A 15,976-nucleotide genomic window follows, 5' to 3' on the forward strand; every position below is an offset into this window, starting at 1 on the left:
ATTTACTTGTAATTTTTTTCTCAAAATTACAAAACATTAGGAGGTAGCTAATTCAGATACTCCAACTAGTAAACTATGTAAGTCATAGAATCTAGTTTTTGAACTGAAAGATGCCCAGTAAACGATTTTGTTTGCATTGTGTGCAGTCCTTCACCACTGGGAAGGACAACTGCTTGCAGACTGTCACCTTGCTCATTAAATGGAAAGCCAAAGATGTCTCATGCAACGCTTCTGGGAGAGGAAATTTCTATTTTTCAAGTCCATTTTGTTGTTGTTCTTTGACTGTAATTCAAACTATGTTAGTTTATGTGCATGAGTCATGAACAAAAGGTGAATTTTTACATTTTATTTCCCTGTTAGATGTTATACGTCAACAATATATATTGCAGCTGCCTGAGCAAAATGGATCAGCCTGAGTCAGTCGTATTGCTTCTCAGCTGGAAAAGTACAATGACGTCCTTAGGAAAGCTGATCAGATCTGAAAGGCTTTTCTGGTGGTACTGAGTGTGACATATAAATCACTGTTCATACAGAGGAGAAAAATATATTTGTGTTTGAGTCTTTCCATTGCCACAAATAAGCCATCTGACCAAAAAATACACAGGCTCTAAAACTATTTTGCCTACCTGTTGACAAGACAGCTATAGCAAGACCTACTTGCATGACCCCTTGATTTAGAATGAAGAAATCTTGGTACAAAGCAACACTGTTTGTGAAAATCAAAATTCCCCTAGCTGCCAGAGCAGAGGTCCCCGTAGCCAAGCGTCTTCTCTTGCGCAAAGGCCAGGGCCATCGGCAGCGATGGGAGATTATGAAGAAGTCCACCAGCCACACCACCTCCCAAAGCCTTTCAGTCTCCCAAGCCAAGGCCCTGGCTTTCGTGTTGAAAAGCATTTAATGGCCTTTGTGTTCCGCTGATTTGTCTAGCTGCTTTTTGAAGTCAACTAAACCTGTGGTGTCTACAGCCTCCCATGACAAACAGTTTCAGTGTAATTACACATTGCGTGAAAAGCAGCGCATCATGTTGCCGCTTCTCTGAAGCATATTTTGAGATACTTAAATTACTCCGAAATTATGGCAGAATTGGTCAAGATCCTGAGTTTGTTTCACGTAGTCCTGGGCAGCCTGCAGGGCTGTAGTCCTACTCCCTTGGAGGCTGGGTGAAGATTGCTCATGGGCTTGTAGGGATCCACAAAGCTGGCTGTCACTCAGCGCTCACGGCGGTCGTTCGTACCTGCTTGGCACTAAAACCCAAAAGTGAGTTGAGCCAGTGGAAACCCTAAACCATGACCCAGTCAATGGCAAAATGCAGGCTGATGTCCACCTCACGCTTCTCACTTCAGCATGCTCCTAAATTCAGCTCCCAAATGCCACATGAGCTCCATGCAGAGCTGGTTACCCCCTCACCTCCTCTCCTTGACGTATCTTCAAGCGGGGGGGGACACGGGACTTGCTCTCCTTGAGACTGTGCAGGTCTTGCCATGATAGCTCCGCCTTTTGTCTCTTGTCATTCCTGAGCATCCAGCTATGAAAACAGGAGATAGTCCAAGAGGTTTGCACTCTTCCCCATACAGCTGCACAGGTCACACTGCAGGAATTCAGTCATGATTTGAACAAGGTTTTAATTATTTTAAACAGGGAGAGAACTGCAAGGAGACAGACAGTACTTTTAACTGTATTTCCTGAAAACACTGTGCTCTTTTCAAAGGGTGGCAATAATCAGAGAACACAAATTTTGTCTTTTTTTATATATTATATTCCTTTAATAAAGAAACTGCGGGTTTTTTTCAAGATTGTTACAAAAGGTAACAGTGTATCTTAAAGCTACACTTTATGCTAATTTTATTACAGAAAGGGTGTTTTGGAGAGAGAGGGAGTTAAGATGCTTTTTATTGTATCTGAAAAATGTACCTATTTCTATGGTAGGCCCTGGAGTATGATTTACATACCAAAAAAAACCCCAAAACCACTTGAGATTAAGGGCTGTGCATGTTTGCTCATGGGGGAGCAATGCGAAAGTTGTTTGCACAACAAACCTCTGGGCAATTGAGCCCAAGGTTGCATGTCCTGTAATTAAGTTACTATTTCTGCCGTGGTTCGGTTTAACAGCGAGCTGTCTTGCCACTTCTGATACCAGCAGGTATGCCCCCGCTGCCCGTCGTGATTTGTGTGAAGGAGAAAACCCTGGGACAGCTGGCAGAAGCCCGTTTGCTTTGGGACCACTGACAGCTGCTGTTGATGGGCCGGAGCAGGTCTGTGCAGCAGCTGCATCAGGCCTTCAGCAGCCACACAGGCTGATTTCAGCAGCCACGCAGGCTGATTTCAGCAGCCACACAGGCTGACAGGCTTTATCCAAAGGCTTTGACAAATATAAAACTCGTTTTTCCTCCTCCTATTTTCCATGATGAAAGACAACCTGTCTCAAAACCATTATCGGTGTCTTAGATATCCGCATGTTCCATTGCCTTTTTTCGTTATTCATTGCAAAATGCTGTTGTCATTACTGAGGGAGCTCAGGTTTTCCTCCCCACCTCCTTGAAGAAGACAAGATTTTGAAACAGCAAATGCAGGTGTTAGGAAATCCTAGGCTTCCTAAAATCCCCCTACTTTTCTCCAAAAAGAGAATGTTAATGTGACAAGAAATACAAAATCACAAATATAAACTAAGGTAGTACTTCACACAAACGTACGCAAAGTGAAATGCTTGCCCTAGCAGTGGGGCATTTAGTTTCAAAGCAATTCCCTAACGGGGTTTGTTGTTTGCTGCTCTAACTCACAGGGAGGTCTTAAAATATATTCAGAGGGGTCCTGATTAATGACCAGCAATGATTTCTCTTGTTAATCTTGTTAAACAGGTGAAGGTGAAGAACCTAGGAGACTTCATGAGCTGGAGTCCCAAACTGGTGGGGAAGACTGAGGCTGATAAGCATGAGAGTTTTATACAAAGGTAGTAAAGTACAGAGATGCTATACATTACTGGTTTTTAATGAGAATAATTAAGATTATGTAGGGGGTGACATGCGAAGCTGACACCACAATGAAGTTCACAGTTTTTCCCAGCATTTCTGTTTGGTCTCTAGCTCAAGACTTTCCAGTTTTCATTTTTTAACTAAATTCATATTGTCCATTGCTACTAATAGTATCCTCGTAATTGAGAAAGATGATTCCACGCAAAGGAAAGCCAGCTGCAACCAGATAAAAGCAGGAAAGCAACTATGGATGCATTGATGAGCTTCCAACTGCAGATCAGTCTCCTTACTGCTTGCCTGCTTGCAAACACTGTGCAACCAAAATTGCTCACAGAAGGAGCTGAGGAATTTTTATTCATGGTCACGCATAAATGTGTGTATTTGTGCTTCATGAAATGTAACCTAAGCCCAGAAATTGGACCACTTGTCTCAGTTAGGCAAGCACGCGGCTCAAGCAACACTTTTTAATGGAGTGCTCACTAGCAGCTACTCATGAACACCTCCATGGGCCGAACAGCTTTGACAGAAAGAGTGTCAGACGATCGCAGTGACACACATCAACAGAGTAACAATGTTAGTGCACAATTTATAAATGTAAACAGAGAAAACCGTAACAAATAGGAGTTTCCAGCAACAACAGAAGTTCAGCAGAGTTTAGCAAAGATCCTGTTTTGATGCAAACATCATTAAAAGCATAAAATGCAGGAAAGTTGTAAGGCAAAAGTTTTCTTTTCAAAGGTGTAAGTATGTCCTTAGCATAATTTAAGTAATCCATTCCCATTGCATCCTGATTGCTAGAAAGCTGAAGGTAAACTTTTTGACTGCAGCTATTGCACACTTTCTCCACAGCTGTATAATAAAACCCTTCTCCTGTATCAAGAGATTCTTCCCTGTGATTAGCTGGTCTGTAGAAGTTCAGTTAAGTAGTTGACTTAATTACAGAAGATGCTATTTGTTTACATTGTTTTATTTTATAATCTGTGGCATATCACTCCAAGCTTGTGATTTCTTTTTGGCCAGTTCCATCCATGATGGCTGATCTGGAGCAGCATTACTGGCTTTCTTCAAGTGGCTTATTTCCTCCTTATCCACCAGTGCTGGTGATGGAGCTACTGTGAATAAAACACATGGATGTTTTACATTTGTTTGCTGTGCAGCTATACACCCTAGCTCTTTCATTAAAAACTTCCCATGCTAGAAAATCTTTACATTTCATGTGGAAGCTTACTCTGCAATATGTTATTGAGGAAATAACCATTCTGTGCTCAAAAGAATATGATGTTTTTCTCATCAATAATCATTTTTGGTCCCTAAGTTTACCCAAACCAACAGGATGACCTGGATTCCTTGCCATGCCCTGTGTTAACACCCAAGCCAAAGAAGAAGGAGTCTTTTCATTTGCGAATTCCTCCTTTACCCAGCCCCCAACTCATAGGAATTTCATCACCTTCCAAACTTCTGCTCTTCTTTCAAATTTGAATTTATCAAAGAGATTCAAAGTTACTGTGGGAGGACTGAATGGCAGAGAGTTTGTGATCACATCATTCCAGCTTGCTGAGGAAACCACATTAAAACTGAATGCCACTGGAAAGAATTTTGCATGGATTTTACATTTTGCACTGGGATAGTGTGTTTGGGACCCTGTCCTGTGAAATGGTCTAGCGCTCTGGATTCACATTTCCTTCAACATGAGTTTTGACTACACTGTAATCAATGCGGCCAAAAGAACATGTCACCAAACAAACCCCCAGCTGTGAATGCTGAGAAAAGTTTGCCCTTGCTGATGTGGAATTGGGGAAGAGATTAGGATCTAGCCCCTACTAGTTTTCCAGCATACTCAAGCAGGATTTCTTCTGACAGGGTTGTGAGATAACAGCCTACATTTCAAACTTTTTGTTTCCTACCAGGGACACAATGTGACAATGAACTGGTTCTCAGCAGGGGCTCCTTCACTTCAGACATTGTCTCTCTCCTCTGTTCTTCAGAAGTGGTTTTAGGTGCCAAGTGTGATGGTTTGCTCCATTGCTGCTTCACTGACCCCTAGGCACAGAGAGGGATAAAATCCAAGTAATGCAGAGAAAATGAGACCAGTTTGGAAGAACACGAGCAAAGGGAGTGGATGTGGTGCCTGTGACAGTCCAAAGACCGCACGCACTCATCACACATTGGTCCCCATCCTCTCACCTGTTCAAAAAGCTCCAGTGGTTTCATGTTCACATCCATGATACTCAGCCTTACAAATTAAGACTATCCCTCTGTGTCTTTTATTTATAATGGTACCTATGAGTAGGTTATTGTAATCTTCAATGCAAGATGTATTCCAAGTCCTCTGCACACCTCTACTAACATATATAGGATTTGGAAACTCCTTGTTCTCTCATGTTTCCCTTCCACCTCCCAATTTTTGTGGGTTAGGGCACTGTATTTTTGGACAGTTGACAGTAAATGGATTTTCCATAAAAAAGAAATCGAGCACGTCCTCCCGTGGATTTTCTTGCCCGTATCAAAAACTACTCTGAAGTGATAGTGCCTGGTGCCATGTGGGAGAGGAGAAAGTGGGAGTAGTACAGTGGCACCAAGTCTCACATGCTGCAGTCAGGATCATCTTGGCATGTTTTTTGTTGGCTGATATAGGGGGAAAAATGCATGGCATGAATTTTAGGGAACATTGCCAGCTAAAATCTGGAGTTTCCTATTCTGAAACAGAAACTGTATTTTGGGATCATTTAAACCCATGGTGTTTTAAGTGCTATGACAATGTTGAGCATTATCGCAGTTCATAATCTTGCCTAGACACTTTATTAGGTATTATTTTTTGTTAATCTAACCACTGCTATTTCTCGTCATCTAGAAATCTTCTCTTATTCCAGGATATAACACAGCTATCTGCGTTTCTAACAGTACCATCTGAAACAAGAAAGTAGGCCATTTGCACTGGGAATGCTATATTGGCATAGGACACACATGCTCCTGCATCAGTGCGGGGTTCTTACTGTGCAGGGCGCAACACAGGCAGCACTCGCATGCTGCTGCCTCCCTGAGCTAGCCCGGTACCAGGGAAGCCTTGTTAGTACTCTGGATTAATGCCAAGTCCTTCTGCTGGCAAAGCTCTGTCATCTGGGAAGATCACCCAGGGTATCGCCCTGTTTTGCATGGGATCTTTGAAGAGGCAGCGTCAGCCCACGTTGCATGGCACCGCATGGGCATCTGAAGTTATCCATATACAGAGAGCCAGAATTTATATCCTGGCACTTTCTGCAAGTGCAAAAGTTATTTTTATCCTATTTTACTTCTCAAGGCTCTAAAAATTGTTACCTAGGAGCTTCTGGGACCGAGCTGTTCATTCAGTGTTAAATCAGTCAGGAGGTTCAATGAAATGCTGTGCTTAGAAGGATAGTTAAAGAGAAAGTATTCCCCCTGTATTGAGAGAGATCTGAGACTGTACAATTTAGCCCCTCATTTGGGGAATTTTAGCATGCAATACACACATTAGATCTGGTAAGTGTGTACTGGGCACCTAAGCAAGAAATTTTACACATCTTGCATAGTTCCAGATTTCTTGGAAATAGAAAATTACATATCGGAACAATCAGCGAATTCTGCATCTGTAACACATTACTGAGAGCAGTGTGTTTGTTACTTAGGCTTATACTCATTAAGTAACTGTAATCGTGATGGCCTGACTGGTGATATAGCAGTAGATCCAAAGAATACAACAGGAGGGTGATACAAAAGCATCAGAAATTTGTACTGTAAGTACCTCAGTTCGTTCCTTCTCTTTATTCTGTTTCTCTGTATCCAACTTAATATCCGGAGCCACAAGTTTTTCCGTGTTGAGTTCCTGCTCCTGCTGCACACCCCTTTGCTTTTGCCTTGCTATGGAAATCCAGGCTGGCTCTGCAGGAGTGTCGGGATCTCTTCTGCAGTCTCCAGCAACCACGGGGGAAGGCACACTTCTCTCTGTTGACAGATTATTTATGTACACGGTTATAAGAAACAGAGTTGTAATTAGCTTCAGCTCAGACTTGCTCAGTATGCTGACTGGTCCCAGGATGTGACCAGCCTGTGTAAATAGGAATTCTGTTTAGTTTGGTCTCCGGAGAGCAATCTTCCTGTACTCACTGTTCTAAGTTACCATTCTACTGGTGAAAAATGCTTTGCATCTTTCTTTGGCTAGTCACAGTGTCACTGCCCTCACGTGAGGGTGATGCAGAAACAGGAATCTTCATTAATGCACCCATTTTCCAAGGTCTACCCTTCTGCTCCCTCCTCCCATCTGCTTTGTCTTTTAGAGACAAGCCGCAGATGATTCAAAGCTGGACACAGCTGGACTGTGGTGTTGCAAAGGCAACCCCCTCCCTGCTGCAGCTGCCCCCTGCTCCCTATCTTCCCAGGCCCAGGCGGCAGCAGCTGATGTCTTTGGTTTCTGCCTTCCTCCCACCCCTTCAGGAGCAGCCCCCTCACACAGCCCCCTGGTGCCTGCTGGTGCTGTGGGTGACTGAGCACAACAGTCTGTGGTGTTTGATCACACAGAAATACTGCTAAAACCATAGGATTAATTCACAGACTTTTGACGTGAGGTTTACTTTGACTCAGCCCTGCTGACACTGACCGTGCTCTCCTCTGGGGCCAGTCACTTCCACCGTCCTCCTCCAGAACTGAGATTTCAATGAGACAAGAACAAAAAAAAAGGCACTCACAACTGCTACCCAGGGGTGAGCAGTATCCAGGGGTACGGGGAAGTGAAATACCCTCTATTCAAATATTCTGTGAAGGGAAATCCTGTCTACACACTGAGCAGAACTGGATCAAGAGAAGAGCTTCAGCTCCTCTGTTGGCTCCAGCCCCCAGGATCTCCACTTTCGCTGGCTCACGCTGCTCCCAAAACTCAGTTTTCCAACTAATGTGGAGCCTCTGCATGGTTTAAAAGAGGACCAAGAACAGTACTAACATGCTTAGAACCATGATAGAGCCATAAGACAATTCAACCTTTCCAAGCCATTTCTGGCCACTAATGTACCCAAATTTAAGGAAGGCTATTTCAGAGCAGAAGGTAAATCCTCAAACCACACATGGCCCTGCCCCTAGGAAAAGTTTGTTGCCTACCCAGCACCCTGCTCAGGGAGCCAGGAGGAGGCACACCCAGCCAGGAAGGACTAGTGCCCCCGAGACCCTTAGGGCCCAGCTGCTGTGCTGGTGTAGAGCTGGGCCACCCAGCCACAGGACCCTGTGGAGCTCTCAGACACGTTTCTGGACCGCTATGGTCTAGTTTAGAGGAACATGGCCCCAGTCAGGAAAACAGGCAAATGTCTCTGAAGGCATGTATGAGACGCCTCCTAAAGGCATGGGAGGTGAAAGGGATGAAGCTCTCCCAAGAGCTGGCGTCTGCAAACTCAGGCACATTATGAAAGCCCACAAACATTCTTTGCCCAGGGATTTTCTCAAGTCACTCTTGTGCCTCACCAGAGACAGACTAGTTATTTCATCAAGAAAACACTGTTAAGCCTATGTCAGCTAAAAGCCACAAAAAGAGAAAGAACAAGTTTTGCTCTAAGGCCAAAGCAAGACATTTTGCCAGATGATGCCTGAATTTCCCTTCACGTTCACCTCATGTGATCTTGTAGGGAAACCTCTGAAAGAAACAATCCAGAAAGTCCAGCTGTGCAAATGCAGCACAGATAAAGCAGGGCCCCTGAACACTGAAGGAGATTCTTTCCTTCTTGCACAGCAAGTTACTGCAATTCTCTGCACCCCACCTACACCCCACCTTTGCATGCCAGCAGCTGTTCCTCCCATAATCTTCTCCCCTTCTCTTCACTGGCTCCCCTCACTTCATTTTTGTCTAATTTTACAGAATGATAGAGAATAAGGCTGGGAGAGATCTCAAGATGTCATGCAGTCTATCCTTCAGCTGTAAGGCAAGATCAGTTGCAAGATCAATTTCACATAAATTGTTTCCTGACAAATATGTATCATCTAACCTGTTCTTAAAACCCTCCGAAGACGGGACAGATCTGAGAGTCTTCCCTAGACAACCTACCTACAGTGCTCAAAACTGGCACGTAACACTTGAGGTGAAGGACTACCCCACTTCACCTGAGATGGTGCCCTGTACACATCAGTCAGTATGATGAGTTTCTTGCAGAATTATGTTAGTCTTGTTTTGTATTTAGTTTGTCAGCTCCAGATTGTGTTATTTCCCCTCTTCCATCCCCCATTTGTATCTACGCATCAGACTATTTTTGCACACATAACAGAACCTTCTACTTGTCTGTAAAGTAGACAAGTTTTTTTCAAACTGTGGTTCCACTTTCTCAAGATAACCTTGACTTCTATTACTGTCCTCCAGTGTGCCCATAGCCTTTCCAGCTCAGTAATACTTGCAAATGTAACAAGCACACACTTAGTTCTGTCACCCATGTCCTTAAATATATTGAATAGTGTCAGACCTAAGACGGCCACCATCTAATATGACAGTGAATCATTAGCTGGCACACAGTAGCTTTGCATCAACCCACAGCAGCTTTGCATCAACCCAATGAATAGCTTCACCAAGACTGTACTTATAGGAATGTCACTATGTTTATAGGAATGCCCTATGATACCAGTTATTGTGTGACTTGACTGCTCTTGACCAAGCCACGTTGGTTGGATTTTATATCTGTGTTATCTTGTAGACATTTAGAAATAGCTCAAGTATTCCTTTCAGTATTTCATATTAAAAGGTATATAACACCCTTTCTCCTTCTCTCTCTCTTCTCCATCTCATGCCCCTTTTCAAGACGTGCCACCTTTTGGAGTGCCCCTTGTCTCCAACAGTTCGCTAAGATAACCACTAGCAGCTCAAGGGCTACGAGCCCAACTTTTCTGAAGTATTTTACTACAAACTTCATTAGGATCTTCATAAGTAAACCCACACAGTTGAATTGATGTGATGCCTGCTAATGTACCTGCCATCACATCCCCTCCTTTGCCTGCAGGCCATGCCCTTGAACCCTTCTACACCTTTTTAGGTTGTGAGCAATTTGGGCAGGACTTCTTAGTGCCTTGCCCAGTAAAACCAGGTGCCACGCTCCATCAGTTCCCAAAGCACTACTGTGGTACACGGATGGACTGCCGCTGCTGAAGGTGACGGTGATGTCTAGCGTTCCTCAGAGCTGAGTACATAAAGTAGCTTTTCACTTTAGTCACTTTCTACCCAAATTAGTAAACTCATTTTCCTAGCATCCTGTAATGAACAACCATCCAACAGTTACACTCAGTATTATGAAGATAATTCCGCACTGAAGCCTCCCTGTGCCCTGCTGGACTCATCCTGTAGCTCCATCCCAAGAAACATTCCCCTTCTCCACCATGTACCGACCTCTTCTCAGCCCAGAGAAGACTGGGTCTCTTCTCTGACTGTACAGCTACAGACACACCACCACACGCATTCTTTTCAACCACCTTTTTTACCTTCCTTCACTGCTTGTAATGTCTTGGTGCTCAAAACCACCCATGTCTTTACAGTGAATGCCCCTTTCAATCTACCCACCAACTTTCTGATGATACTGGGAACCTGGCTTCTGCTGTGATGCTGCTAGTGATGTACATCTTAGTCTCTGATTCAAAATCACCCTTTGTGTTTTGTCCCATTGTGTTTTGTCCCATTTTCCCCGTCGCACCACAGGAGTTTCTGTAAACACCAACTGAACTGCTCGTTGCTCTTCCTCTGCTCCCCCCATGCAATCAATACTGACAAAATGACTGCTATGGCCCAGCTCTATTTGCTGCACTACATGTAACGGTCTTACTGCTACCTGTGCTCCTGTTTGTCACCCTCATGGACTGCAGATTCATCTTTCTGTTATTTCAACGTGCATTGCCTAGCACAACAGGGTGCCCAGTCCCGCAGTGATATGTCTGGAGGCTGCTATTATAACAACGCTTTTCATAAGGCAGATACTCCAATGAAGGCATCAAGCACTCTTGCTCTTCAGACAATTCTCCCTGATGAGACACCAGACATCCTAGTCATGCCAATTAGAAGGCAGCCAAACTACAGCCAAGTATCGCCCCATAAGATGGTATCAAAATGCCCCTGTGATAGTAAAGAACAAAAGTTCTTTACCATCATCTTAAAGATTTTATAAGTATCTGTACAGGCCTGACTTAGGGCAGCAGAACAGTATCACCTACAGAGGATCAAGAGCTGATCTGCTTCTGGAAGGGGCTTTCCTGTTTCTTGAAGCAGTTACATTCTGCCCTCGTTCCTGTGAGAGACTTTGCTGGAGAGGCCAGGCAGGCAGGCAAGGCAGGGGAAATGCCTTCTCTTCAGCAAAAACAACTTCAGAAGCAACTCGGGCACGATTCGGTACCTCCTCTGTCAGCCAGAATTACTGTAGGGGATAGAAGAGGCATATTCACTATTAATTATCTTTCCCATTGCCCAGAGGTCCTTTACATCTTCCCGCCTCCAACTAGAGGTGGTTTCTTGGCACCATGCATGCACCGTGGTTCCAGCCAAAAGGATGAAAGGTGGTGAAGTAATCCAGGAGACAGTACAATGAAGGGAATCGGCAGTTTAAGGTGATCTGAGACTCTGAGGGGCACCAAGAGGCCAAAAGCTTTCTGAGGAAGCAACTGTTCACAAGAGAAGTGCTGCTTGCACATCCCTCCCAGTTCAGTGACTGACTGATCACCTTGAACAAGCCCTCCCTGTCTTATCTCATCCGGTCACAGGGTACTCTGTGTGCTCTTATGGTTCACCACATGGCAAAGCACAGCATGTTTAAGGAAGCAGATAGCCAGAATGGAACCAGAAGTACTCAAAAGCACAATCTAATTCCTGCTTCTGCTGCAGGTCACAATGCACAGCAGCTAGCACAACAGTTCCCTGCTGGTAGATGCCACTTTTAGGGAGACAACGCAATACAAAATGCAAGCAGTGGCATTCTCTGCCGGAAGATGTGTGACTCCGACTGGCCACAGCCACCACAAATGCCCCATATTCGACTTCTCCTCCAGTGAAGCAGGGCTGAGCCTCTTGCTTCCACATTACACTCAGGAGATTTTCTGAATAAAACGAAAATATGAATCATATTCTTCAGTTTTTATTACAACATGTTATTTTAGACAATATGCTATTCAACTCATTACTTAATAACTTCACGAGCTAATAAAGGATATTGCTGGCAGCAATTTGTCTCGTTTGCTCACAGTTTTAACCTCGTGATTGCATCTTTCCTTGGGTTTCCTGGGAGCTGGCTTGGCCTCAGGCTTTTTAAAAGACAAGTGAGCCCATTCTTCCCCTTGGGATAAGTCACCAACAATGGGAAGATACCAGGTCAGAGCTTGTCAAGCCGTCAAACCACTCTGTGCATAATGTCACCGAGGATTAAAACTAGCATTTAATGTAGGCTGCTGAGGTGTTCTGCTGCTGCTTGAAACCACACCCAGAGGCTGCTGAAGCCCTCCCCTCGCGTCTTTCCCACAGCCACCAAACACACAGGGACAGTCGCAAGACCAGCTGCCCTGTCTGCGTTCTTCATCACTTCCACAGCTTCCCGACTGGCCGCTGAGGATAATCCCCAAAGCCAAGTGAACCACAGCCGCCTTCCCAATTCCCTCCCACAGAGCAGAACCACCTGCGCTCTGACAGCGGCAGGGCTGCCTGCCTCAGCGCTCCCCAAGGAGGGGAGCTTCCCTGCTGGAGCCCTATGAGGGGGTACGCTGGTATATGTTTCCTTCAGTATCTTACTAAAGCAGCTTGCTTTTATTTTTCTCAGAGATGAAATTTCTTCTGCCTACATATTGTGCAAATGAATGTGTACGCTTCTCATTGATCGTTTAATATTATCCTGTAATGTGTGTCAGATTGGTTGTGTGAACAATAAGATGAAGATAAAACATCAATCTTAATGTAAAAAAGGAGATCTATGATTTATTGTGCATTGGTTTATACACACACAGAGAAAGTGAAAAAGAAATACATACCTATTTCTGTCTATTGACAGACAGATATACTCAGTGTATTCAAGCTTACCTGGGTGTGTGTGTGCTGCTTACATGAATAACCACAGCAAAGACATAAACGTAACACTGAGATTTAGGGATTGATTTTTTTTCTTTACAGACATGGCCTCAGATATTGTACCCGTTTTCTTTAAATCTGAAATCCTTTGTGTGCACAAAATACAGCAGAGGCTGTTTGTAACATTTAAATCTCACGCCTGAAAATGAACATCTTATGCCTGCAAGGACTGCAAAGAGTGGTTACTCTTGCCGTACATCTGTGCAGGTGAAAGGTCAGAGTCAGAATGTTAGAGCCTTTCGAAAGTCATACCTCTAACAGCAAGCAAAGCTAACTTGTGAATTCCCTCCGTATTTTAAAAGCAAACATACTCAAAACTAATCCAAACAACTTTACACAGGGAGATAACACCTCCTATATACAACAGTGTCATTGTTTTATAACACAGCTTATGCATGTGTATTTACTTCCACACGGTTGTATCTTTGCTCATTTATAGAACACCAGTTATTTTAAGAAGGGCTTTACAAATGCATATGGCATTTAGTATATCCTGGCCTACATATTTCCCTTTGTTTATTAAAACACAACATGCATTCGTGTCAGTGTACACACCCAATTCCTTAATCTCAGACAAAGCTATTCTAAAAGATTTACTAGGTATTTCCAACATTTCTTTCTTCCCTAAGGCGCTCTGCGAGGCATTTGACTTTTGGCTAGATCTATACCGCTGATGCCAGGAGAGTCTTTTTACACAAGAAACTGCTATGTTTGCATCAATGTCTATTTCGCTGCAAGAAAACAGCCATATCGCGAAATAGCCTGACACAACCCAAAAAGAAACTTCTTTTGGGAAAAAAAAAAAAAAAAAGAAAAAAAAAAGAAAAAAAAAAAAAAAAAGAAAAAAAAAAAAAAAGAAGAAAGACAGCTTTCTTTTCAGCTGTAGCCAGGACAACATTAAAGCAATGTCCTTTTTATGTAGAGAGAAACAATTTTCTTGTCATTTCAGAGCCTCTATTTGCCAGACAATACACACCAATTTCATTCACTGTTAAGTTCACCACCCCTCCCTGAGCTCCTTTTGTCTGTTAGAGCATGTCTCGCTACTACAGCTCCTCAGTCACTGACTTTTCTATATCTTAATATGCACATTCACACGGGTATTGCTTATGGTTTTGCTCTTGTAATAACCTGTTAGCATATGTTAATTGTTCCTGCCCTTTATATAGCAAAAGTGTATCGACCCCAAACAACACAGCTCAAACTTTTAGTTCTTGCAAAGGCTTGTGCCTTTAGCTCCAGAAACTTAACAATTGCTCCTCCTGGGGTGACTAATTTCACACAGCCATTAAAGACCCACCTTGCAGCCTGACAGAGGCCAAGCGATCCCCTGCTAGTTCCCCAGAAAACTGTGGAGAGCAGGAGTGCTGCTTTTGCCCAGGGTGGTAAGCCAGCATCCCACCAGCCCTCCTGTTGCCTTTGGTATCAGAAGAGCTGAAAAGCTAAAAATGGAACTGAATGAACCAAATTGTTCCTGCTCACCCCATGATGCAGCAAACTTCACTTTTTTGAGATGAGTGTATGTGAGAAGGGAACTGCACCTCCTTACATCACCATTTCACAGCTTGTCTTCGTGTTCAGCACAGGGATTTCCTAACACACAGTGGGAATAAACTCCCTGACAGCATAACGTGTCTCCCGATGGTGACCACAGCTCTTCAACAGGGCTGATAAATTCAAGGACTAGAAGAGGGCTGGGTGCAAGCATTAAGGGCACTTGGATGGAAAAAAAAAGAAGTGGGTGCCCCAGCAGATCAGGAGGCCAGAGATGGCTGGTAAGCCACGCAATCCACGAAGGACTATGCTGATCATCCTTATCAGATTTCTCTTGCTTGCCGTTGCAACCCATGCTCCTGACTCACTGGGCTGAGGCAAACATTTCAAAGAGCTTAAAATGATGCTTGGGCAGGGGCACTGCCCTGCTAAGCCCTCATTGTATCCCATGGCTCTCCTGTGTCTCGTGGAGGGGTGTCACTTCTGGGGTCCCTGTGCAAATTCCCCCAGCAAGGCTGGTGTGGTGCCAGGGCAATCAGAGGAGATGGGCACAACTCGTTCACTTGCGACTTCAAGCAGCCAGCTCAGGCTGATGTGGCAGCTTAGCACAAGGAGGTGCTTGGTCAGATGTCTAAGGAGAAAGGTCTGCAGTGGGGTAGGAAAGACCTCAGGTCAGTTTGGAGCAGACTGCTTTGAATTTAGAATTAAACTCTTTCTGAGTCTTGGCATGCCTACATATCAGAACCCATTACCAAGCAATTCAAAGCTGGAAATACATGGAAAACTGTAGCAGCTTTGCTTAAGGTGATAGAGTAAGATCAGTGGGGCAGTAGATAAGGATGAAGACTAATGACCATCACAGACCAATCTCAACCACCATGTTAAACAACCCCAGGCCATACAGATTTCGCTTAATACTGTCAGGTGGAGAGGAACACTTCCGAACAGGGCTCCTCGACCTGCAGCCCCAAGTTCAAATTCCAGGTGTGTGCATCCTTGCCAGGGGGATCGGGGCATGGCTCTCACCCACAGACCCTATTTTGCAGAGGACAGTCCTGAGCCTGGGGGCAGGAGCCTCCTTCATCTTAGGGCTGAGGACCCAGAGGAGAAGTCTGGAGAAGAAACATGCTCCCTGGCTCCATTTCTACCCCTTCTCCCTTCTCCAGCGCTCACTGCCACTGCAGGGACCCTGGGACTCAGCAAAAGGTATGGGAAAAAATGCTGTGTGCAGGAGCACTGGTACTCTGGCTGCTTTCCTCTGTCCTCTGCCAGACCAACCCTACCATGCTAGGTCTCCTCCTCACTTGTTCCCAGTATGACCCTCCCCAAAATCTCAGTCAATCAGAGATTTGAGTGTCACTACAAATAATCAACTACTCCTCAGGGTAGGGCAGAGGGGAAAATGCCTTTAAAGGGAGTGCTGGGTTTATACAAAGGGAGA

At 44.3% G+C, this 15,976-nt stretch overlaps 1 protein-coding gene across 1 annotated transcript in view; it reads right to left on the minus strand.

Annotated features, from left to right (window-relative positions):
• Nucleotides 1-1,784: 1,784 nt before the first annotated feature.
• Nucleotides 1,785-15,976, minus strand: part of CRACDL (CRACD like) — a 70,812-nt gene continuing 56,620 nt past the window's right edge. Inside the window, exons 9-11 of the mRNA XM_055802005.1 lie at nt 6,730-6,929; nt 4,874-5,009; nt 1,785-4,081 (exon numbers count right to left, since the gene is read on the minus strand). Of these exons, the coding sequence (XP_055657980.1) occupies nt 3,936-4,081; nt 4,874-5,009; nt 6,730-6,929 (482 nt within the window). The 3' untranslated portion in view covers nt 1,785-3,935. The remainder of the gene's footprint in view (nt 4,082-4,873; nt 5,010-6,729; nt 6,930-15,976) is intronic.

The sequence above is a fragment of the Falco peregrinus genome, chromosome 4, assembly GCF_023634155.1.
Source record: "Falco peregrinus isolate bFalPer1 chromosome 4, bFalPer1.pri, whole genome shotgun sequence".
Lineage (NCBI taxonomy): Eukaryota > Metazoa > Chordata > Aves > Falconiformes > Falconidae > Falco > Falco peregrinus.